We start from the raw sequence: 25,950 nt of genomic DNA, 5'->3' as shown, positions 1-25,950 counted from the left end.
CTCTTCTGTCCACGGGATTATCCCGGCAAGAATACTAGAGTGGGTTGCCATTTCCTACTCCAGATTTTATACATAGTAGTGTACATACACGTCAGTCCCAATCACCCAATTCTTCCCACTCTCTCTCTCTCCCATCCTTTGGTGGCCATACATTTGTTCTCTATGTCAGTGTCTTTATTTCTGTTTTGCAAACAGGTTCATCTCTACCATTTTTCTAAATCCACATATAAAGTGCTGGTTACTGCTCCTCTGTCCATGGAATTTTCCAGACAAGAATACTGGAGTGGGTTGCCATTTCCTTCTCAGGAGATCTTCCCAACCTAGGGATCGAATCCAGGTCTCCTGCATTGCAGGCAGATTCTTTACCATCTGAACCACCAGGAAAGCTGCAATATTATACAATATCTTTTTCTGAAATACTTCACCTGTTATGATAATCTCTAGGTCCATCCACATCTCTGCAAATGGCATTGTTTCATTCCTTTTTATGACCAAGCAATATTCTACTGTGTATACGTACAGGAGCAAGAATAAAGAAGCTATTCTTTATCCGTTCCTCTGTCAATGGACATTTGCATTGCCCGCTGTGCTGCAATGAACAATGGAGTACATGCATCCTTTAGAAATATGGTTTTCTCCAGATATACGCCCAGGAATGGGATTGCTGAGTCATATGATAGCTCTACTTTTAGTCTTTTAAGAAACCTCCATACTATTCTCCATAGTGGCTGTACCAATTTACACTCCTATTAACAGTGTAGGAAGGTTCCCTTTTCAGAATTTATTGTTTGTAGAATTTTTGATGATGGCCATGCTGACTGGTGTGAGGTGATACCTCATTGTAGTTTTGATTTGCATTTCTCTAATAATAATGTTGAGCATCCTTTTATGTGTCTGTTGGCCATCTGTATGTCTTCTTTGAAGAAATGTCTATTTAGGTCTTCCACACTTCTTTTGATTGGGTTGTTCATTTTCTTTCTATATTGATCTGCATGAGGTGTTTGTATATTTTGGAGATTAATCCCTGCTGTTGCTTCGTTGGCAAATATTTTCTCCCATGTGATGGTTGTCTTTTTGTTTTATGGTTTCCTTTGCCGTGTAAAGCTTTTAAATTTAATTAGGTCCCATTTGTTTATTTTTGTCTTTTTCCCCATCACTCTAGGCAGCAGATCAAAAAATATCTTGCTGTGATTTATGTCAGAGAATATTCTGTCTAATTTTCCTCTAAGAGTTTTATGGTATCCAGCATTTAGGTCTTTAATCCATTTTGAGTTTTGTGTGTGTGTATGGTATTAGGGAATGTTCTAATTTCATTCTTTTACATGCAGTTGTTCAGTTTTACCAGCACCATTTATTGAAGAGACTGTCTTTTTTCCATTGTATATTCTTGCCTCCTTTTTCATAAACAGAAATATCTTGCTTTCCTATACACTAATAATGAAAGATCAGAAATAGAGATTAAGGAAATAATCCCATTTACCATTGCATCAAAAAGAATAAAATACCTAGGAATAAACTGATCTAAGAAAGTAAAAGACCTGTACTCAGAAAACTATAAGATACTGATGAAAGAAGTGCAAGATAACAAAAATAGATGGAAAGATATACTGTGTTCTTGGATTGGCCACAGGTGGCCACAGGTGCATGGGTTTACCTCTGGCCTTTCTATCCTGTTACACTGATCTATATTTCTGTTCTTGTGCCAGTACCATATTGTTTTGATTACTGCAAATTTGTAGTATATTAGGAAGTCAGGGAGCCTGATTCCTCCAGCCCATTCTTCTTTCTCAAGATTGCTTTTGCTATTCAGAGTCTTTTTTGTTTCCATACAAATTGTAAAATTTTTTCTTTTAATTCTTTGAAAAATGCCCTTGAATAGCGATTGCATTAAATCTATAGATTGCTTTTGGGTAGTATAGTCATTTTGCCAATAGTGATTCTTCCAATCCAAGAACACTGTATATCTTTCCATCTATTTTTGTTTATCTTGAGTCTTTTCAAGTGAGTCAGTTCTTTGCATCAGGTGACCAAAGTATTGGAGTTTCAGCTTCAGCACCAATCCTTCCAATGAATATTCAGGACTGATTTCCTTAAGGATGGACTGGTTGGATCTCCTTGATGGACTGGTTGGATCTCCTTGCAGTCCAAGGGACTCTCAAGAGTCTTCTCCAACACCACAGTTCAAAAGCATCAATTCTTCAGTGCTCAGCTGTCTTTACAGTCCAACTCTCACATCCATACATGACTACTGGAAAAACCATAGCCTTGACTAGATGGACCTTTATTGGCAAAGTAATGTCTCTGCTTTTTAATATGCTATCTAGGTTGGTCATAACTTTCCTTCCAAGGAGTAAGTGTCTTTTAATTTCATGGCTGCAATCACCATCTGCAATGATTTTGGAGCCCCAAAAAATAGTCTGTTGCTGTTTTCACAGTTTCCCCATCTATTTCCCATGAAGTGATGGGACCAGATGCCATGATCTTCGTTTTCTGAATGTTGAGTTTTAAGCCAACTTTTTCACTCTCCTCTTTCACTTTCATCAAGAGGCTTTTTAGTTCCTCTTTGCTTTCTGCCATAAGGGTGGTGTCATCTGCATACCTGAGGTTATTGATATTTCTCCTGGCAATCTTGATGCCAGCTTGTGCTTCCTCCAGCCCAGTGTTTCTCATGATGTACTCTGCATATAAGTTAAACAAGCAGGGGGACAATATACAGCCTTGACATATTCCTTTCCCTATTTGAAACCAGTCTGTTGTTCCATGTCCAGTTCTAACTGTTGCTTCCTGACCTGCATACAGATTTCTCAGGAGGCAGGTCAGGTGGTCTGGTATTCCTATCTCTTTAAGAATTTTCCACAGTTTGTTGTGATCCACACAGTCAAAGGCTTTGGCATCATCAATAAAGCAGAAATAGATGTTTTTCTGGAACTCTCTTGCTTTTTCAATGATCCAACATATGTTGGCAATTTGATCTCTGGTTCCCCTGCCTCCAGTCCAGGTTCGATGCACGATACTGAATGCTTGGGGCTGGTGCACTGGGATGACCCAGAGGGAGGGTATGGGGAGGGAGGAGTGAGGAGGGTTCAGGATGGGGAACACAGGTATACCTGTGGCGGATTCATTTCGATATTTGGCAAAACTAATACAATATTGTAAAGTTTAAAAATAAAATAAAATTTTAAAAAATAAATAAATAAAATAAAACCAGCTTGAACATCTAGAAGGTCACAGTTCAGGTACTACTGAAGCCTGGCTTGGAGAATTTTGAGCATTACTTTACTAGCGTGTGAGATGAATGCAATTGTGTGGTAGTGTGAGCATTCTTTGGCATTGCCTTTCTTTGGGATTGGAATGAAAACTGACGTTTTCCAGTCCTGTGGCCACTGCTGAGTTTTCCAAATTTGCTGACATATCGAGTGCAGCATTTTAACAGCATCATCTTTTAGGATTTGAAATAGTTCAACTGGAATTCCATCACCTCCACTAGCTTTGTTCGTAGTGATACTTCCTAAGGCCCACTTGACTTTGCATTCCAGGATGTCTGGCTCTAGGTGAGTGATCAAACCACTGTGATTATCTGGGTTGTGAAGATCTTTTTTGTACAGTTCTTTGGTGTATTCTTGCCACCTCTTCTTACTATCTTCTGCTTGTGTTAGCTCCATACCATCTGTCCTTTATTGTGCCCATCTTTGCATGAATAAATGAAGAGATGGAGCCAAAGCAAAACCAACACCCAGTTGTGGATGTGACTGGTGATAGAAGCAAAGACTGATACTGTAAAGAGCAATATTGCGTAGGATCCTGGAATGTTAGTTCCATGAATCAAGGCAAATTGGAAGTGGTCAAACAGGAGATGGCAAGAGTGAATGTCGACATTTTAGGAATCAGTGAACTAAAATGGACTGGAATGGGTGAATTTAACTCAGATAACCATTTTATCTATTACTGTAGGCAAGAATCCCTTAGAAGAAATAGAGTAGCCATCATAGTCAACAAAAGATCCCGAAATGCAGTACTTGGATACAATCTCAAAAACAACAGGATGATCTCTGTTCATTTCCAAGGCAAACCATTCAATATCACGGTAATCCAAGTCTATGCCCCAACCAGTAATGCTGAAGAAGCTGAAGTTGAATAGTTCTATGAAGACCTATAAGACCTTCTAGAACTAACACCCAAAAAAGATGTCCTTTTCATTATAGGGGCCTGGAATGCAAAAGTAGGAAGTCAAGAAACACCTGGAGTATCAGGCAAATTTGATCTTGGAGTACAGAATGAAGCAGGGCAAAGGCTAATGTAGTTTTGTCAAGAGAATGCACTTGTCATAGCAAACACCCTCTTCCAACAACACAAGAGGTTTGTCATATATGGTTTTTATTATGTTGAGGCAGGTTGCCTCTAAGCCTACTTTCTGGAGAGCTTTCATCACAAATGTTTGTTGAACTTTGTCAAAAGCTTTTTCCGCCATCTATTGAGATTATATATATATACATATATAGCTTTATAATATTGCTTTTAACTGACTTAGAAAAGAAGAAAATACATTTTATTGTCTAACTACCTTTATGATTGCTCTTTGCTTTTTTTTCTTTCAGTATGGATTCAAATTATTGTCTGGGTCTTGCTTTCAAATATGAAGAACTTGCATCAGTATTTCTTTAAGGTGAGTCCACCAGTAACAAATTCTCTCATCTTCTGCTTATCTGCAAATATCTTTATTTCACCTTCATTTTTGAAAGACAGCCTTGCTATATATAGGATTCTTGGTTGAGTTTTTGTTTCCCTTTGAGTTTTTTGAGCATATTATCCCATCACCTTCTTGTCCCCACTGTTTCTGTTGAGAAGGCAGTTGTTAATTTTGTTGTGGTTAACCCTGCAAATGACAAATTGTTTTTCTCTTGCTGTTTTAAAATTTTTTCCTTGTCTTTCAGCATTTTTAATGATTCATCTATTTGTGACTCTCTTGCATGTATCCTGTTTGGAATTCCTTGAACTTCCTGGAGGAGCAGATTAACATATTTGACTAAGTGGAAACTTTTCAGCTTTTATTTCTTCAATGCTTCTTCTGCTCCCCTCTCTCTCCTTTCCTTCTGGTTCTCCCATCATGCATATGTTAGTGTGCTTAATAGGGCCCCATATTTTTCTGAAGTTCTGTTCATTTTTCTTCATTTTTCTCTCTGTTCTTTGGACTACATAATCTCTATTGATCTTTTTTCTGCCTGTTCAAATCTACTGTTGAGCCCAACTAGCAAGTTTTTTATTTCAGCTGTATTTGTCAATTCCAGAATTTCCACTTGGTTCCTTTACTTTAAAATTTCTTTCTTTTATTAATACTGTCTATTTGATGTGACATCACCATCATATTCTTTAATCATGGCCTCCTTTAGTTCTTTGAAGAAAATTATAATGGCTACTTTGAAGTCTTTGTCTGTTAAATCTGACATCAGATCATTCTCACAGGCAGTTTCTATTGCCTGCCTTCCCTACCATACCCCGTTTCCAGTGTATGAATTATACTTTCCTTTTCTTTTGAATGTCTTGTAATTGTTTTCATTGGAAACTAGGCATTTTAGAAACTATATTTTAACAACTCTGGGTACTGAGCCACCTCCTCTCCCCCAGGGTTTGTTACTATTATTTGTTTGTTTACTTGTTTTCTGACTAGCTGGATTATTTTAGTGAAATCTGCTTCCTCTCTCTCCCATAATTTGTATTAATCAAACCAAACATGAAACGTTGTGTTCAACCTTGAATGCCACATCTGAAGAATACTAACAAACGTAAGCATATAAAGAGGAAGCTTCCAGGATGAGGAGGGTTTCAAAATACAATAGACAAAAAGGGTGAGGAAATTGGGGATATTTTACATGAAGTCAATCAGACTAACAGGATAAAAAGGACACAAAGCTGCTGATTTCAAAGTTGTGGTACAGCCGAAGCCAGGGAGGGAGAGGTCACAGAACTTAGACAAATGTAGGCATTATAGGGAACAGATTTTAGCTCAAAAATACAAGAAAGAATTTTTAAAATAAGCAATTCAACAGTGGCATATACTACCTTATAAAATAACAAGGGTTTTACTTTTAAGCAGAAATTTTCAACATGTCGTAACTGTTGAGAATGACACTCCTTGTTTGAGAGGGACGTCTGAGTAGATGATCATATTTCCCATGACAGTCAAGAACCTTGACCTCAAATGTAGTCATTTTTACACAATGCAAAGCACTTTACATGCCTATAGGTATACATTGCAAATAAACATTTTCTTTTCAAGAAAAATGTGTACAAAGAAACCTTCTTAAATGTTTCTCTAGCAAACAGTTCCTTTGAGATTGCTGTTTAAAAGTATTTTTCTGATCAGACATATATCTGAGAGATAACTATATAAAACATTGGGGGAAATGATTAATTACTTTGAGCTTCTACATTCTCTCATGTACTTGCTTTAAAATTTTAGAATAAATTAATTCATTTTTTAAGAGTCCCTCAGTTCTTAGAAAATACTTTTTTAATGAAGTAATTGAGATCCAGAACTCACCAGAAGAAATCTTACCAGCACCTTTATAGTCAACAGAAAATGCAGATGTGACTCCATTGGCTGACCCCAGCTCACCCATGGAAATTTGATAAGGGGGCCTCAGCTTGATTTCCATCTGCATGTCAGACAGATTTATCTTTGTTGAAAGAGACCTGGGATTATTATATCGCTGCTTGGTCCTCTGAATGAAGTTATCTATGTAAAATAAAAAATAAATTTCCTTGCAGTCATTTGTTAATTAAATCATTTGAAAGTGTGATGTTTACAGACAGTAAATTTGGTGATAAACAGTTTGTTATCCTAAATGTCCAACCTGTCATGGAATGCCCTAATATTATTTGTGTTTAATGGTTAATATATCCTGGCATCATCAGTTTTTCTCACTAGAAATTATACTCTAGAAACTAGTAATTATAAATAAACTAAGGATTTAATATCACATGGTTGTGAGAATACTTCTACAATTATATCCACTTCAAGGAATTACTCTGAACCTCTGAAAAAAAAAAAAAAGAAAACAGCTCCCTTTAAATTTAAACCAAAGCCTTAATTTGTACAGGGATTCAGATCTCATAAAGTATTGCCTGTAAGTATTACCAGTTGTAATTACATTAAAACATACACTGTAAATTGCATGTTCATATAAATCTGTTTTCTTATTTATTGCTTATACCATTAGAACATATGCTTTAAAGAACACATTTAATGAAATCAATAAAAAACATTTCCTAAATTTCTCCCAATTTTATTTCCACTATTTGCATCTTGAATTTACCCTTTTTGCCCCTTCTGCATCAGGAGTCAAGCAAACTAATGTCCACAGGCCAAATCTAGCCTGTTGATTCTATTTGTGAATAAAATGTTAATGGAATATAAGTATACTCATTCATTTATGCATTGCCTATGGCTGGTTTCAAGCTATAATAGCAAGGGCTGAGACTGAGAAAATAATCCTTAAAGCCTAAATTTGTACTATCTGGTCCTTTACAATAAATGTTTGCCAACTTCTGTTCTACATTAAGCAGTCTAAAAATACTATCACATAAACACAAAGCTCTGAATCTCTAGCTTATAAATTTCTCACTGAGACATTATCTTCTGGGATTAATTCTTTGAACCAATAATCATGATCCTCTACAGGGTTCAAACAGAACCTTTACTAATTGGCATTCAAGTGAAGAAGTTGCCATAATTTATAGACTGTCAAACTATTCTGTCAAAAGCAAGTTAGTAGAATTTTCTGAGTTTTCTCTCTGTCCCTTAGTATTAGATGAAAAATCATTTATGACTGAATAGAGACAGGATAATGAAAAGGGAAAAAAAAAATCAGGCCCTTACCAAATTCAATGAAACAGTACGGTCTGACAGCAGTATTTGTCTTCATCATGTTATAAGTAGTAATGAACTCCTTCTGAAGCTCATCCAGGAAAGAGAAGGCCAGAACATTTGGGTAATTTTCAGTGCACAACATCATGTAGCTCACTCCCATAGAGCTAATAAAACTACAGTGTAAAAAACATCGGATTTAAAATTTCAAATTAAATCAAGGTAATTCGTTACTTCACAAGACTGGCTCTATATACCATACTCTGCTGCTACAGAGGCATTGATGTTACTAACACTTATTAAATATTTTAGCAAAAAATTAAAGGAATTGAAATATAATGCTAGTTTCAGTTGCGGTTTAAAAACAATAGACAAAAAAGTGAATGTATTCACTTTGCTGTATAGCAGAAACTAACACAACATTGTAAATCAACTATACTCAAATTAAGATTCATTTTTAAAAAGTGGAGAGGGACATATACTGTGATTCAAACACTTCAGTTACTTATCACTTGGGGTAGAAAGCAGGAAAGACTGCAGATAAATAAGGGTCACAGATAGTTTAACATTTCAATCGTTCAACCTAGAGGAATTTAACACTATTTGAATCAAGAACTTTTTAGAGGTTCTGATGAAAGTTATGGACACTCTTTGCAGAAACAACACAGAATTTGGCAGACAGTTTCAAGGTGATAACTGACCTCCTAAAGTTATCCACTGACTCCAAAATCAAATCCTCTACTTCACAAAATGAATTATGTATCAGTGGGGGAAAAAGAGAATTTATGAGTTCATAACAACAAATAAAAGGGAAGAAAGGAAGACTCTCGTTCACAGCAGAATGCTGAATACCACCTGGTACATGTGGAGATAGTGGTAGAACTGGAAAACTTAGCACTTTGCAGCCTACACAGTAAAGACTGAATCCATTTATAAACAGTGGATGCTAAATCTAGGTAGGTACTTTGGTAAGGAGCAGGAAATTGTGCATGGCTTTAAAATGTCTTCTCATGGATTGCTTATTGGCTGCAGGGGAATTCTATTGTATTTATAAAACAGTAGAAACTAGACAACACCTTAACCAAGTACTCTAATATGGCCTTGCCATGCCTCCAGATGTGATCCTCAGTCAGACATATCAGTTCTGGCTGAGAATGCATAATCTGAATCTAATCATGAAGGAACACCAGAATAGTCAACATTCTATTTCCTTTAAAAGGGTGTGGGGTGGGGAGCTATATTCTTCAGAAAACTCAATGTTGTAAAAAAAAAAAAAAGAAAGAAAGAAAGAAAGGCTTTGGAAACGTTTCTGATCACAGGAGGTTAAAGAGACACAACTAAATGCAATACCTAACCCTAGTCTGGGAGGCCTGGCGTGCTGCTATTCATGGGGTCGCGAAGTCGGACACGACTGAGCGACTGAACTGAACTGAACTGAACCCTAGTCTGGATCCTGTGTTACAGAAGGGGAAAAGTTCTACAGAGGACACTCCTTGGTCAACTGACAAAAACAGAAAACAGGCAGTACAGTAGTTTAGGTAAAACTATGGTATCCGTATTAAATATACTAGATCTGATAACTGTACTACAATTAAGTCTAGGAATATCTCTAACCTTAGAAAATACACTCTGAAGTAGTTAGGAATAAAAGGGTATGGTATTTTTGTTTCTCTAAAATGGTTTGGACAAAAATAAATCAGATAGATGAAACAATAAAGTAAATGGGGTAAAATGTTAACAAAATGTGACTCTGGGTTCAAGTATTATTTGTAATTTTCATACTTGTACAACTTTTCTGAAAGTTTGAAATTATTTCTAAATAAGTTAAAATTTAAAACAAAAATGTTTAAATTAACCATCTTCTATTGGAAAAAAAATTTCTGAAACAAAGTATACATTGCCCTATAACATGCATAGGATGGGACAGAAATTGATGGTTTTTAATGAGTCATTAAACGTTCTTGCATGGTATTGTCAACACAGTTCTGGTCTAGATCAAGGGAAGCAAACAGCGTACAGGCTGTAACCTCGCCACTCCCATGCCAGACACTGCTAATCTGTCACAGCAATTTTTACTACCGAACCCTGATCCACATCAGAGTCCTTCTCTCTCCCTTTTTCTCTACTATTATAGAAGCAGAATTTATTTATTAATATCATTTTAAATTTAACTTTTAAAATATTCACATGACTCAAATTTTAAAAGAATGAAAAATGAAAGGAAATATATACTTGAAGTATTTTATCCCCACCGCTGCTCTCAGATACTCAGTTCTCTGTCCCTCAAGCAACTCATGTTACTATTAATTTCATATGCATCCTTCCAGTGAGAGTTATGCATATGAAAACAAATATACATCTATCTTTTTTAAAAGACCACCCAAGGCAGCCAAATGATGTGGGGTTGGCACCTATTCATCATCTATTATTAACAGTGTGAGATATACTACTAGGGAAACTGTGCTGATCTTGTGCTTCTGGAATAACCTGAAATTCCTTTCTGAAGTTCCACTTAACATAAAGCCATTTGACGCAATGTTTTTCAAGCTGCAAGTTGGCACCCCTCCCCAGTAGACCATAAAATTAATGAATTACACACAGCATTTTCTTAAAAACTGAAATAGAATATTACAGAAAATGCTGGAATGCAATTGTTTCATAAAACTTTGGTTTATCCTATTTGTATGCTAAGTGACAGTCACAAAGTAAAATGTATCTCTTCTTACGGGTCACAGTCAAAAAAGTTTAACCATAATGTACTGTACTTTTCTACAAAATTGTCAAGTAAATTGAAAAATCAAAGTATGATTTTCCCAAATACTTTTCCCTGTCCAAAAAAATCTTCACTGTCACTATCAAAATTCTTCAACATGTTGTTAGCATTCAAATATATCTCACAATAACTTGAATTGCGATAGAACAAAATTGGTGATTAGCTTCTAAACACTTGGAACTTTCAAGCAGCTGCTGAGGCGTTACTTCACTATCCTTCAATAATATGATGGAAGCTTTTACACTCCAGCTTTTGTGCTATAACAGGGTTTTACTATACTTCCATATTAATAACAGAGTGAACCATAGACACCTACATGTGTTTATCCCAAATGGTTTCTCTTGCTTGCACTCAATTTACCTGGCAAATTATTTGTGAAATAAAAAAAGTCCTGTTTTTAAGATGGTATATTAATGTTTTCAAGTCTTTATTACAAAGTCTTTATTTTATTATAAATGCTAGATATTCTCCAAAAATGCTATTGACTTTTCATAGTGAATTTACCCTTACAATGCTATATTTTTTTGAAATGCAAAGCTGGTTTTCCAAAATTAGATACAACTCTGTTATCAAAGGTTCTACTTTTTCATATCACTGGGACAAACTGAGACTCCTACCATGGCACTGAGGACAACTTGCAATGAAATAGTCTAAAGCCACTAGAGGCAAGCAAGTCTGTGCAGGCTTTAGCCTGTCCATCAAGCTCATTTGGCTCACTTGTTACAGACAATCTGGCTGTTGTTCTTCTGCCTTGATGAGGAGGAAGAAGAGAAGTAGTAGTAACAGTAATAGTACGGTTTAATAATAGTAATGGTAATAGCAGGTACGGTTTACTGATCACTTGGAATGAACCAGGCCCTTTGCTAAGTATTTGACATATTTTATCTAATTTCATTCTTACTTTATGTAAATAAAGCACATGTTATCTATCTTCACGTAATTAACCCAGTTTATACTTACCTACTTGTATGTTTGTTCTCATGTCTCTCTCACTAATATTTATGCTCCATGAGAGCAGAGATGATTCTTTACAGTTCACCACTGTATTCTTAATATCTAGAATATTATGTCCAGTACACAATAAGTGCTCAATAAATTTGTAAATAAATAAGTGCATAGATGGCATCATTCATTTATTCATTTATACCTAGTTGGTTTAGATACTATGCACAGATAATTGCACAGCTCAGTGGCATCTACACCAAGAAGCTAAATAAACACCTGACTAATGACAGAAGGGAGTAGAACTTCACATACTCTCCCAGGTCATTGTTCCCAGAAGGCCTGAGTTCAAATCACTAAGTCTTCAACATCCCCCTATTTAAAAGACAGCTGTGCTCAGAGATCATGTAGAACTACTCACCTGTGCCCTGAGTACCCCCAGATGGTTATAAAGGGCTAACAAGCTTGTCGGCTTTCCTCTTATCACAGTCATTACTAATCCTCACAACAACAACAAAAAGTCCTCTTTTCTCCACCTTGAGCACAATTCTTAAATTGCCACTGTTTTTTTCCTACTTCACTTTAATTTCCTTTTCCTTTTTTATTTCCTTCCACTTCTGGACTTTGGGATCCATGGGATTTGATCTCTATAGCTATTGCCTTCCTTCTGACCCAGGAATTTATCTAACCTCATTACATCTTTGGTTCCTCTCCATGGCACATATACTAGAAACTTCTTTAGGGAATCCAAGGTCAAGAGTGTCTGGGACAAGTAAGGCTGGCTGAAGTTCCAACTACAGATAAGGAGGCTTTACCACTTTCAGTCATTTTGTTTAAAAGCTAATTTTAACATGTATCCAAGCAGGCCACACCTCAAGTGATTCCTAAAGTCCAACAAAATGAATAAGTGGTTTTAGACATTAAACTTTTCCTAGTACCTAATTTTATTTATTAAATGCCAAAAAAATTTTTTTAGACATCACCAATTAAACATCAACATTATTAGGACTTGCTGGCTTGTTGTACCAAACTAAAATGATAAGTGAAGACTATGATCTTTCTCACAGCAAATAATAAAGCACCCAGTGCATATCCAGCATTCTACTCTACAAGCTTTAATGTCAAAGACCAAATGCCTGCCCACCAGGAACCTGTAGTTAGGTACTGGGAATATACTTAAAATGATATACAAAACAAGATTAAAGAAACAAAACTGAACTTTTTAGCATGCTAAATGAAAAAGTAATTGAAATAGCAATAATATTTGTATTACATATAGTTTTCAGCCACAGGACTGGAGAAGGTCAGTTTTCATTCCAACCCTAAAGAAAGGCAATGCCAAAGAATGTTCAAACTACTGCACAATTGCACTCATCTCACACACTAGCAAAGTAATGGTCAAAATTCTCCAAGCCAGGCTTCAACAGTACATGAACCATGAACTTCCAGATGTTCAACATGGATTTAGAAAAGGCAAAGGATCAAACTGCCAACATCTGTTGGATCATAGAAAAAGCAACAGAATTCCAGAAAAATATCTACTTCTGCTTTATTGACTACACTAAAGCCTTTGACTCTGTGGATCACAAGAAACTGTGGAAAATTCTTAAAGAGATGGGAATACCAGACCACCTGACCTGTCTCTTGAGAAATCTGTATGCAGATCAGGAAGCAACAGTTAGAACAGGACATGGAACAACAGACTGGTTCCAAATCGGGAAAGGAGTACATCAAGGCTGTATTTTGTCATCCTGCTTATTTAACTTACATGCAGAGTATATCATGCGAAATACCAGGCTGGATGAAGCACAAGCTAGAATCAAGATTGCCAGGAGAAATATCAATAACCTCAATACGCAGATGACACTACCCTAATGGCAGAAAGCAAAGAAGAACTAAAGAGCCTCTTGATCAAAGTGAAAGAGGAGAGTGAAAAAGTTGGCTTAAAACTCAACATTTAAAAAACTAAGATCATAGCATCTGGTCCAATTACTTCATGGTCAATAGATGGGGAAACAGTGGAAACAGTGACAGACTTTATTTTGAGGGGCTCCAAAATCACTGCAGATGGTGACTGCAGCCATGAAATTAAAAGACGCTTGCTCCTTGGAAGAAAAGCTATGACCAACCTAGACAGCATACTAAAAAGAAGAGACATTACTTTGCCAACAAAGGTTTGTTTAGTCAAAGCTATGGCTTTTTGAGTAGTCACGTATGGATGTGAGAGTTGGACCATAAAGAAAGCTGAGTGCCAAAGAATTGATGCTTTTGAACTATGGTGTTGGAGAAGACTCTCAAGAGTCCCTTGGACTGCAAGGAGATCCAACCAGTCCATCCTAAAGGAAATCAGTCCTGAATATTCATTGGAAGGACTGATGCTGAGGCTGAAACTCCAATAATTTGGCTATCTGATACGAAGAACTGACTCACTGGAAAAGACCCTGACACTGGGAAAGATTGAAGGTAGGAGGAGAAGGGGAAGACAGAGGATGAGATGGTTGGATGGCATCACCAACTTGATGGACACGAGTTTGAGAAAGCTCCAGGAGCTGGTGAGGAACAGGAAAGCCTGGCGTGCTGCGGCCATGGGGTCGCAAAGAGTCATACAGGACTGAGCGACAGAACTGAACTGAACTGATAATTTTCATTCTGCAATTGTACCATTGCACATAGAAAATCTGCTCATCCTTTGTAGCCACGTTTACCAAGTAAACAGCTTTCCTGGGTGAAGAAAAGTTCTCCAGTTGGACATGAAATCTCTAATCTACTCCTAAGAAAAAAAACTTCAAACTGCATTCCATTTCCTAAAATAATGATTTTAAAGTTTTAAACATAAAAAATGGTTTGATGTTATGAAATTGAGTATACCTTATGAATTTGTTATCACCAAATATATATGGTAAGAAACAAAGTGAAAACAAGACTTTACCACCAGAGGGACCATACAGTGACAGTACGATGACAAGAACCAGAAAGAGAACTAAGTAACAATGAGCGTCTGCCATGCTCCACATTCTATCAGGAATTTCATATTTTCTCATTTATTCCTCTCTTACGTAGCCAACCTTTAATTATCCTCCAATGGTGAAGAGCTAAATCATAAATACATTATCCCATAAATAAAAGACCCATTTTCATTACTAACTTAAACCTCATTATATAAGAAAATATGTATTAATATGTAATATGTCAGGTGATAGCAACTTATAACAGTAAGCTAAAGAAGAACTGGGCTTTCCTGGTGGCTCAGTGGTAAAGAATCCACCTGACAATGCAGGAGACAGGTTCAATCTCTGGGTCAGGAAGATCCCCTGGAGAAAGTAAGTGAAAGCATTGGACACTCAGTCGTGTCTGACTCTTTGTGATCCTATGGACTGTAAATTGCTAAGCTCCTCTATCCATGGAATTCTCCATGCAAAAATACTGGAGTGGGTTGCTATTCCCTTCTTGGATCTTGCTGATCCAGGGGGTCATCTTGCAAGTCTATGGGGTCACAGAAGAGTTGGACACGACTTAGCAACTAAACAAAAAGAAAAGGAGAATCAGATGATTTTAAGTGACTGAAGATGATTACACCATCAGAACCCTGGATACAAACTTTGCCTTTGACAGCCTTCATTTTCTTTTTCTGCAAAGTTAATCTATCTCCTGATTTACCTGTTCCCATTAACCCTATTCCTTTACACCTTCACATTCCAGGGAATAAAGATCCTAACTTCTTTTAGATAACCAACCATTGACAGCCTCTTATTTGCCTGTTAGCTGTATTTCAGAGGTTTACTACACCTACAAAAACTGCATTGTAAGAATAACTAGATTTCTAGATCAGTTCATAAGAGCCTATTTAACATACATGGAGCTGAAAAGCTGTGGATCTTACCATAATAAACAATAGAAAAGTAATAAGATGCTAGTAATGAGACAAAACACAGGTTATCTTCTTCCCCCAAGTGGCCTGGTAACTACTGGTGGGTTGCATTACCCAGGTACATCCCCCGCCCCCACCAAACACCTCGTCTCCAGTGTTTTCTCATCAATTTTAGACTTCATATATACTCTATTCCTCATTGTTTTTCAACCAAAAAAAGGGAGGAGGGATAGTTTCACTTAACACTCTTCCCTAGTTAATTTCATAAAATGAAAAGAATTAGGAAGGTGCTTTGTCAGCAAAGAGGCTAAGGGTAAAGAGAGGTAACTCCCTCTTTTACCAGAGATTAACGTGAATAAAAAAAAGAAAAAGAAAGAAAGTGAAGTCGCTCAGTAGTGTCCAACTCTTTGTGACTCCATGGACTGTAGCCTACCAGGCTTCTCCGTCCATGGGATTTTCCAGGCAAGTGTACTGGAGTGGGTTGCCATTTCCTTCTCCAGGGGAATCTTCCTGACCCAGGGATCAAACCTGGGTCTCCCGCATTGCAGGCAGACGCTTTACCCTCTGAACCACCCTACAGACTGTACGTCAGATATACGATTTATTAGCTCTGTGTCTTTGAATAAGTTTCTTTACACCCCTAAGTCTCAGTCCCCTCATCTGTACAATAGGAGTGGTAGTACTATAACAGCTATCTGCCCAGCATCCCTTCACCTCTTTCCTTTGGGGAACTACCTCCAGCCCCACTACCTATTCCATATGGCTTTGATAAAGCTCCCCACCAACTAGATGGGTATGTACCAGGTCAGGACAACTAAGAGTACCTCCAAGCACAAAGTTAGTCCAGAAATGGGCCATGACACAACAAGGCCAATTGAGGTCCTTTTCTTGAAATATGGAGGGGGCAGGGTTGCCCAGCTGTAATGAAGTAAGCCTGAAGCTACCATACAGTGTTTTCCAATATGTGCAGAACATCTATCTGCAAAAGAAAAGACTGAAGAAATGAGAGAAGAATTCCTGGTAACATCTAAGTCCCTGGCTCCACCCAACTAGGAATCTGGCCTATCCTTCAGAATACCCTTTTTTGCTTAAGCAAGTGTGAGTTGTGTTTTTGCCCTTGACAATGGGGAAAAGTTCTATTTAATAGCCATTCACAGAGTAGCTGCAAAATTTAATGAAAAGCACAGTAAGTCCCCTACATACAAACCTTCAAGTCGCAAACTTTCAAAGATGCAAACGTGTTTGCATGTCTAATCACGTAAGTTAGTTCACACGTCTGGCACACAATGTCACGTGCATGCATCCTCTACAAGTGGGTCGGCTTTTGTGTAGTTTGGAGTACAGTATTATAGTATCTTTACTTCAAGCTGAGGATGTCCAGAAGCAAGCATAAAAGCAGTGGTATATAGCTGATTGTGTTAGCTGGGTACCTAGGCTAACTTTACTGGACTTACAAACATGCTCTCAGAATGAAACTCATTCACGTGTAGGGGAGCTACTGTAACTAACGCGCCTGGCAACTGCAGGTACTTACTAACTGGTTCATTGATGAAGTTGTTACTCCTATAATCAGAAAGTACAACCAAAGTATGAAAGGAATCCCGGAAATAAAAACAAAAAGGTAGATAAGTCTAAGACAGCATTCCTGGTTGGTAGCAGCAGTTTGGGGACAAATATGAAGAAAGTGACTCCACAGGTAAGGAGAGAACCTATGAAGTTCACAGCCAATATCAGACTTCAAATGAATTTGCTATGAAAGAACTAAGGAATTTCACTTCTTGCACTAAACTCACCTCAGAGTATGACTGACTTTCCAAAGGTTTGTCTTTTCATGAGATCAGTGTCTCAATGTTTAAAGAGATTTCAAAATGTACAACTATATTTTTTAAACACCTAAAGCCAATTTCAAAGTTTCGAGATTTCATAAAATACAACTTAATTTCCATATGGTTAATAATTATTGTGTGAGTCACTGTTGTTCCCTAAGTAGTAATATAAGTTTATCTATTAAACACTATAATTTAAGGAAGGTATCCTTCAATTAATAAAACAGATGAATTCCTTAAAATTTTATACAGAGAATTATACTATCACTATGCAATGGGAAAAGAAATCACAAAACTGGGTTATACACTCCCCACCCCACCCTGATCAGTCAAGTTGAAGAATTAAAAGAAAATGAAGACTTAACTCCACTGCACTCTGACTGCTGCCATACTGCACAACCACCCCTTATGTAGCAGCTACTATGATATGTGCATGGCACTGTGTCACCACAAGCCAGGCTCCACAGAACGTGCACCATTAGCTGAACTGCATTATTCAGGTACTACAATCTGTTGAAATTTATCTTTTATCCAATACATAGGGGGAGAAAATTAAAATAATTTTCTCTATTTTAAATGTTACTCACCTACTTTTTTTCTTAAAACTTTGAACTTCCTCTACCTATTCAACTAGAATCTAAGGTGAGGTACCATCTGATTTAGCACATTATTTGACACTTAGTTTGGCTTCTCAGGGGTATTCTGCAAAGAGCACTTCAATTTCTGTACAAATCTAAAAACCACAATGCTTAAAGGTGAGGAATCAAAAATAATACAAGCCAGGGCAGGTCAATTATCTCAGTGAGTTACAACCTAGTTTTAGAGAGTGGATATAGAAATTCTAAAAAATATTAATAAAAAAAATGCTGAAAAGGTCAGTCAACAAGTTCTACAGGCAATCTGTGAAGGGAGTGAGGTTACTAGAGAAATCAAACGGTAGTAATGAGGCAGGTGACTCAAAAGACACAGGCTATAGGCGGAGCTTTGAAAGAAAGAGAAGTATTTAGAAATATGGCTAAGAAAGTGCAGAGTGTTGCCAGTTTCACGTTGTGCTGCAACTACTACTATAGATCTTTGGGTTTTACCTGGCAAACTCATGGTGGTTAGAAAAAGAGGTGTCATGTGAGAATTTTAAATATGTCGGGTAACACAGCAATTTCCAATTTTATGTATTTCAGGCTAAATTTGTTGTCATACTGTATAAAAACCTCAATGAACTAGAAACCAACTAATAAGACTTCTAATCAGTGAAAGAAAATATATGAAATCCAGGCTGTTAGGAACTAGAACTAAAAATTCTCTGTTATTAAAACCTTTCTTAAAACTTGGCTATAAAAATACACAAAGAGGTTTTTCTATATGTGGTTCTGGGGGCCATGTAACATATTTATTCCTTTAGACATTTCTAAATTATATTCTTAGATCAGGCTGATTAGACCTCTGCTGATTCACCTGACTCCTAAACTCGCTAATAAATTGCTTTTTGCATCAAGCTATTTGCTTACACTAAGCAATATTATAAGAAAAATCATAAAAAGCTCATGGTATGGCTGCTGGAAGAATACTACCCAAATTCTGTCTCTCTTTATGTACATCAGGTTTCAATAACATGAGAAGCAATGTTTTTACGCAATGGAACCTGTGAATCCCATAAATGACCCATTATCCCCCTTTGTTTTGGCCTCAAAGAAGTTCAGAACAATGTTTGTAGCCTTTTTCTAAAAAAATTAATGGACTATGTAGCTTGCATCTCTAGAAGGATACGTTACTTCACTTTATTACTCTATCTTTATTTTTTCTTTCATATGATTCTTTTACCTGTACTCTTGAATTTTTTTTAATTGCCTCACATCCTTTGTGGAATAACATGGGTGCAAATAAATAATACAAAATCTAGAATTCACAACAATTAAACAGCATTGAGCACTGGAAGAATGCTAAAATTTCACCACATTCTACTCTCCTTTTAAGCCAACAAGGTAGAGGAACAAAAAACATTTCCAAACAAGCATTTGGTTTCTTTAGAGTCCAGGATATCTGCCAGAATTAATACATATTCAAACCAATCTGTCTTGGCAGTATACAACAACTGGAACTCAGGATGATAAACCCAGGGCACTAAAAGAGCCTATGAAATATTGTAAGGTTTCAGGCTTTTTCTTCAAAATATAGAAGTAGACTAAGATATCATTTTAGATATATTTTAACCACCATGACCAGCACATTTTCTAGCTAAAACTCTAAGAAAGACCAAGTAAAGACAATGCTCATTATCCCAGGTAACCCAAGCAAATATGGACCTTCTTTAAGGTTCTCTTCTGGGCCTCTCTGAAACTCAGTGGGCATGTCTACCCTCACAGTTTCAGTTTCTATGTAAATAACAAAAAAATCTCTCTACCACTTCAACTGAATGCCTTGTTATAACCTCAAGTAAAATGATCAAAATGGAGCTTCACTGTCTCCCTCTTCTTCCTCACCACATAAGCAACCCTTTTCAAAGATCCCATTTTGTCCTATTCCAAGTCAACTTCGTCCCTTTCTTCTCTTCCTCTCTGATATTCTATCTTATCAGGCTTAACCATTTCTTCTTCTGAAGTATCTTTCTGGTTGGCATTTTCTTTTTCATTTGCACTTTTATGTTACTAGTTCAGGCCCTAATTACAAGTTGACTTCTCTCCTCTGCTCAGACTTTCCATTTCACCCTATATTTCACTGTCTCAGCATTGTTTTTTATAAAGCCATTTTCCTCAAACTTGCAATAAGTTTCCTAAACTTATTACATCATCAAAGTGACATCCCTAGACCTGAACTTTCAGGGAAATCTAGGATATGGCCCCATACTAATTATCTCACATTTCCCATAACTATCCCTAAATCACCATTCACTACTCCAGGCCAGGTTAATGCACCTACCACACTTTGATCTTCATCCCAAGCATTCATAAGACTGTCGTCTTTCATGTCTTCTAGATCTCTGTTCAAATGTCACCCTCTCAGAGAGGCCCTTGACCACCAAAAAGTCACTATCCCTCTGCTCATTATTTATTGGGCACTACGTCAATAAATAATAATGATGAGCACTATCTCCTATCACTAGGATATAAATCTTGTAAGTTCTTTGAGGGCTGCTATTGGGTATGATTTTTTTATATTTCCCATGAAAGTTTTCCTGGACATGTAAGAACACCAATAAATACCTAATGATCAGTTTACAAGACAGAATATCTGCAATCTGTAAAAATATAAAATTTACTAAAGCCAGACATAAACACAGAGAAACTACAAAAACGGTAATGACATAATAAATATTATTTAGTATAAGTTCAGAATCACATCATTTTTGACTTGAAAAGCTTTCCTAAACTAATCAAACACTAATTTCTATTTCAACAACTAAAATTTCATTAAAATGACAACCACTAAGCAAATGATTCTAAGGGAGCAAGCTGAAGTCTTACTTAATGTTATAACGTCCAGTTTTCAGTGTACATCTATCAGGAAGCTGAGCCAGTTTTCTTGAGAGCATTTTAAAATACTTTCTGCACTCCTGCATGCCTGTGCCTTGTTCATAGTCAGTAGAAGCAGAAAGTGGCAGTCCATCTCTGACACGAATGACTGAGGCAGATAAAATCATAGACATTTCCACCAGCAGAGAAGATCTGAAACAAATTAACAATTTGGGTTAGGTAAGAAATTAAGCCCAAGGCTGATAAACAGTGCAAAAATATGCAACTCACTAATAATCAGAGACATACTAATTAAAGCAATGACATATCATACTTTCTTTCACAAATTAGTTGTTAAAAAAAAACCACTTGCTTCCTTCTGGAATTTCTGTAAGTATACATGGAAATAAATATTGGAATAAACAGCATTGTGAAAACAATTTGGTGATGCTCAACAAGAGTTTAGAAAGACATGCCCTTTTGACCACAATAAATATACATATACATATACATATATATATATATATATATATATATATATATATCTCCTTATCCTAAAGAAAATAATCAGATTTAGAAAAAAATTTTAACAGAAAGACATTTTTCTTATAGAAAGAACTGAAAACAACCTAGACATTCAACAACAGGGGGATGGTTAAACAAATTACTGGTACACCCCATAATGGAATATAATGCAACTAAAAGTTATGTTTGTTAAGAACAGTTTAATGATATGATAAAATGTTTATATGTTAGGTATTAAAAAAGCAGGATCAAAACTGTATATGTTGTTTTCCATAAAGACAAAGAAAAGGAAGAAGGGAGGGATAAATGGCAAACAGATACTGGAAGGAAACATGACAAAATCAGAATGCTCGTTTCCAAGAAACAGTATTATGGGTAACAGTTACTTTATAATTTCCTAAGTCTCCGCAATATTCCACAATGGGAATATATTATTTTTATAATCAGATAAATGTTTTATAAAAATAAGTCTTAAAGCTAAAGGAATACTAATCAATGCTGTTCTCAATCTTTTTACCAGAAAGCAAATCACAATGTATGGATGTGAGAGTGATGTATGGATGTGAGAGTGATGTATGGATGTGAGAGTGGACTATAAAGAAAGCTGAGCACTGAAGAATTGATGCTTTTGAACTGTGGTGTTGGAGAAGACTCTTGAGAGTCCCTTGGACTGCAAGGAGATCCAATCAGTCCATCCTAAAGGAGATCAGTCCTGGGTGTTCATTGGAAGGACTGATGCTGAAGCTGAAACTCCAATATTTTCGCAATCTGATTCGAAGAACTGACTCATTTGAAAAGACCCTGATGCTGGGAAAGATGGAAGGCGGGAGAAGGGGACGACAGAGGATGAGATGGTTGGATGGCATCACCAACTCAATGGACATGAGTCTGAGTAAACTCCGGGAGTTGGTGATGGACAGGGAGGCCTGGTGTGCTGCAGTCCATGGGGTCACAAAGAGTCGGACACAACTGAGCGACTGAACTGACTAAATCATAATGACCTGTTTTATTATATTCTAATCATGCTTTACAAAAATAAAAGACCATAGGTTTATACAAGTCTGAAAGAAATCAGGTAAACAGTCAAACTTTGATAAAATACACACATACACAGTGGTTCTCAAATTTTAGCCTGTATCAAAACCACTTGAATTTTTATTAGAAATGCAGATTTCTGGGTCCTCCCCTCAAAAAATTCTAATCCACTGACTATGGAGTGGAGCTTGAGCATTCTCTATTTTAAGCAAATTTCCCAAGTAATTACTATGCTTATCTAAGGACCATACTTTGAAAAAAATTGAATTACAACATGTTCAGTTCAGTCGCTCAGTCGTGTCTGACTCTTTGCGACCCCATGATCTGCAGCATATAGGCCTCCCTGTCCATCACCAACTCCCAGAGTTCACTCAAACTCACGTTCATCGAGTCGGTGATGCCATTCAACCATCTCATCCTCTGTCGTCCCCTTCTCCTCCTGTCCCCAATCCCTCCCAGCATCAGACTCTTTTCCAATGAGTCAACTCTTCACATGAGGTGGCCAAAGTATGGGAGTTTCAGCTTTAGCATCATTCCTTCCAAAGAACACCCAGGGCTGATCTCCTTTAGAATGGACTGGTTGGATCTCCTTGCAGTCCAAGGGACTCTCAAGAGTCTTCTCCAACACCACACTTCAAAAGCATCAATTCTTCGATGCTCAGCTTTCTTCATAGTCCAACTCTCACATCCTTACATATCCACTGGAAAAACCATAGCCTTGACTAGACAGACCTTTGTTGGCAAATTAATGTCTCTGCTTTTCAATATGCTATCTAGGTTGGTCATAACTTTCCTTCCAAGGAGTAAGCGTCTTTTAATTTCATGGCTGCAGTCACCATCTGCAGTGATTTTGGAGCCCAGAAAACTAAAGTCTGACACTGTTTCCTCTGTTTCCCCATCTATTTCCCATGAAGTGATGGGACCGGATGCCATGATCTTCGTTTTCTGAATGTTGAGCTTTAAGCCAACTTTTTCACTCTCCTCTTTCACTTTCATCAAGAGGCTTTTTAGTTCCTCTTCACTTTCTGTCATAAGGGTGGTGTCATCTGCATATCTGAGGTTATTGATATTTCTCCTGGCAATTTTGTTTCCAGCTTGTGCTTCCAGCCCAGCGTTTCTCATGATGTACTGTGCATAGAAGTTAAATAAGCAGGCTGACAATATACAGCCTTGACGTACTCCTTTTCCTATTTGGAACCAGTCTGTTAGCAGTCTAAAATTAAGTGATAACTCCTTCTTGCCAGGTCATAGAGCATAATGCCACTAAATATGTCTCCTTCACTAGCAGCAGTAAAATTGAAAAATTTGGTAACAATGTCATAGGCTTTTTTCAATATATCTCAGAGACTAAATTAATCCTTACCTAATCAACTTAGTTCAATATTATCTCGCTCCAAAAATGAAAAACTGAGTTAGTAATATATCAAACAATGACAAAGAAAATCAATTGGTACCAAGTTTGGAAACCAGGGGCCCCTAATTTTTGTCGCTATGTCAAGTCGAAATCTGAGTGCCCAATCATGACGATAATTGATAACAAAACTTAACCCAAATAATAAAGTTAATACATTAAGTTTACTTCCCCCTTTACCTCTATTCATGAGGGAATGAGAGGAAAAGCTAGGTATTAATATGTCATTATCCTTTAATATTTTTCTTTTCCATTTATTTGAAAGGAAAAAAAAAAAAAAACCCAGCAGGAATTAGTCTTTACCATAATGGAATCTTCAAACAAAAGTTCCAACATGACATATCCAAATCATTTTTTGTCTTCCTATTCAACCAGCTCCTTTTTCCTTCTGAAGGCAGTAGCAAAAGAAAGCTGGGATCAAGGGATAATGTCTATACTATCAATCTCTTTTTAAAGTTGTTACATTTATTAAACCACAATTGTAACATTTAGCCTAAGTGTAAGAAATTAGGAAAATGGCTTACTTTATACCCTTACAATTTATGATTTAAACAGAAAATTTCATCTTTCCAGAAGTATACTGAAACGCAAGGACCACTCTAGGAGTTAACATGAGGGCAGGATTGTGACTTACAGTTTCCAAACATCCATATTCTTAGTACTGTTTAAAAGAAACTGCATTCTTTATGTTTGCTCTTTCTAGATTCTCAACAGAAATATTAGGAATAAGCTTTACTATACAGTGCCAGGAGAAGGCAATAGCACCCCACTCCAGTACTCTTGCCTGGAAAATCCCATGGACAGAGGAGCCTGATGGGCTGCAGTCCATGGGGTCGCTGAGAGTCGGACACGACTGAGCGACTTCACTTTCACTTTTCACTTTCATGCACTGGAGAAGGAAATGGCAACCCACTCCAGTGTTCTTGCCTGGAGAATCCCAGGGATGGGGGAGCCTGGTGGGCTGCCGTCTCTGGGGTCGCACAGAGTCGGACATGACTGAAGCGACTTAGCAGCAGCAGCATACAGTGCCAACTTTCACATAATCTTCAAAGCTACTCTTTTCTTTTTTATGACTTAAAAGACAAAAATGTATGATTCATACTTCCTAAAAGAATACCAACCTAGTTAAGTTCCATTCATTTAACAAACATTTATTATTTATGCCAGGGGCTATGTTAGACATTAGGAATAGATAGTTCCTACCATGGAGAAGCAGCAGTCCAGAATTAAAGAAATTCAGATGGAAAGAGCAAACATAACAAAAGCTATATTGCCAACTGCCTTACTAACTGGAAAACTCCAGTTACACAAACTTGCCTTTCAGATAATCCTAATATACAGTTTTAGGCTTGTAACCAAAAGCACAACAGCAGTGACATTCCCTTTCTAAATTCTTGAAAGGTTTTCAGAGAACTACTTCAATAGATCTACTGATAAGATTTCTCTGAGGAGAAAAAATTAAACCTCTTCCTTAAATTCTTCAAGAGATGGCAATACCAGACAACCAGAGCTGCCTCTTGAGAAAACTATATGCAGATCAGGAAGCAACAGTTAGAACTGGACATGAAACAACAGACTGGTTCCAAATAGGAAAAGGAGTACGTCAAGACTGCTTGACGTATTTGTCAATATTGTCAGCCTGCTTATTTAACTTCTATGCAGAGTACATCATGAGAAATGCTGGGCTGGAAGAAGCACAAGCTGGAATCAAAATTGCCAGGAGAAATATCAATAACCTCAGATATGCAGATGACACCACTCTTATGGCAGAAAGTGAAGAGGAACTAAAAAGCCTCTTGATGAAAGTGAAAGAGGAGAGTGAAAAAGTTGGCTTAAAGCTCAACATTCAGAAAACGAAGATCATGGCATCCGGTCCCATCACTTCATGGGAAATAGATGGGGAAACAGAGGAAACAGTGTCAGACTTTAGTTTTCTGGGCTCCAAAATCACTGCAGATGGTGACTGCAGCCATGAAATTAAAAGACGCTTACTCCTTGGAAGAAAAGTTATGACCAACCTAGACAGCATATTGAAAAGCAGAGACATTACTTTGCCAACAAAGGTCTGTCTAGTCAAGGCTATGGTTTTTCCAGTGGATATATAAGGATGTGAGAGTTGGACTGTGAAGAAAGCTGAGCGTCGAAGAATTGATGCTTTTGAACTGTGGTGTTGGAGAAGACTCTTGAGAGTCCCTTGGACTGCAAGGAGATCCAACCAGTCCATTCTAAAGGAGATCAGTCCTGGGTGTTCTTTGGAAGG

General features: G+C 37.1%; 1 protein-coding gene across 2 annotated transcripts in view; it reads right to left on the bottom strand.

Moving 5' to 3' along the window:
- Nucleotides 1–25,950, bottom strand: part of SEC22A (SEC22 homolog A, vesicle trafficking protein) — an 85,246-nt gene that overhangs the window by 46,556 nt on the left and 12,740 nt on the right. For both annotated transcript variants that reach the window (XM_027535719.1, XM_027535667.1), the window contains 3 exons: nt 20,732–20,932; nt 7,877–8,040; nt 6,539–6,733 (listed from right to left, as the gene is read on the bottom strand). In XM_027535719.1, the coding sequence (XP_027391520.1) occupies nt 6,539–6,733; nt 7,877–8,040; nt 20,732–20,913 (541 nt within the window). In that variant the 5' untranslated portion in view covers nt 20,914–20,932. The remainder of the gene's footprint in view (nt 1–6,538; nt 6,734–7,876; nt 8,041–20,731; nt 20,933–25,950) is intronic.

Source organism: Bos indicus x Bos taurus, chromosome 1 (assembly GCF_003369695.1).
Source record: "Bos indicus x Bos taurus breed Angus x Brahman F1 hybrid chromosome 1, Bos_hybrid_MaternalHap_v2.0, whole genome shotgun sequence".
NCBI lineage: Eukaryota > Metazoa > Chordata > Mammalia > Artiodactyla > Bovidae > Bos > Bos indicus x Bos taurus.
Note: the sequence above shows the minus strand (reverse complement) of the source record. Positions and strands in the feature narration are given on the sequence as shown.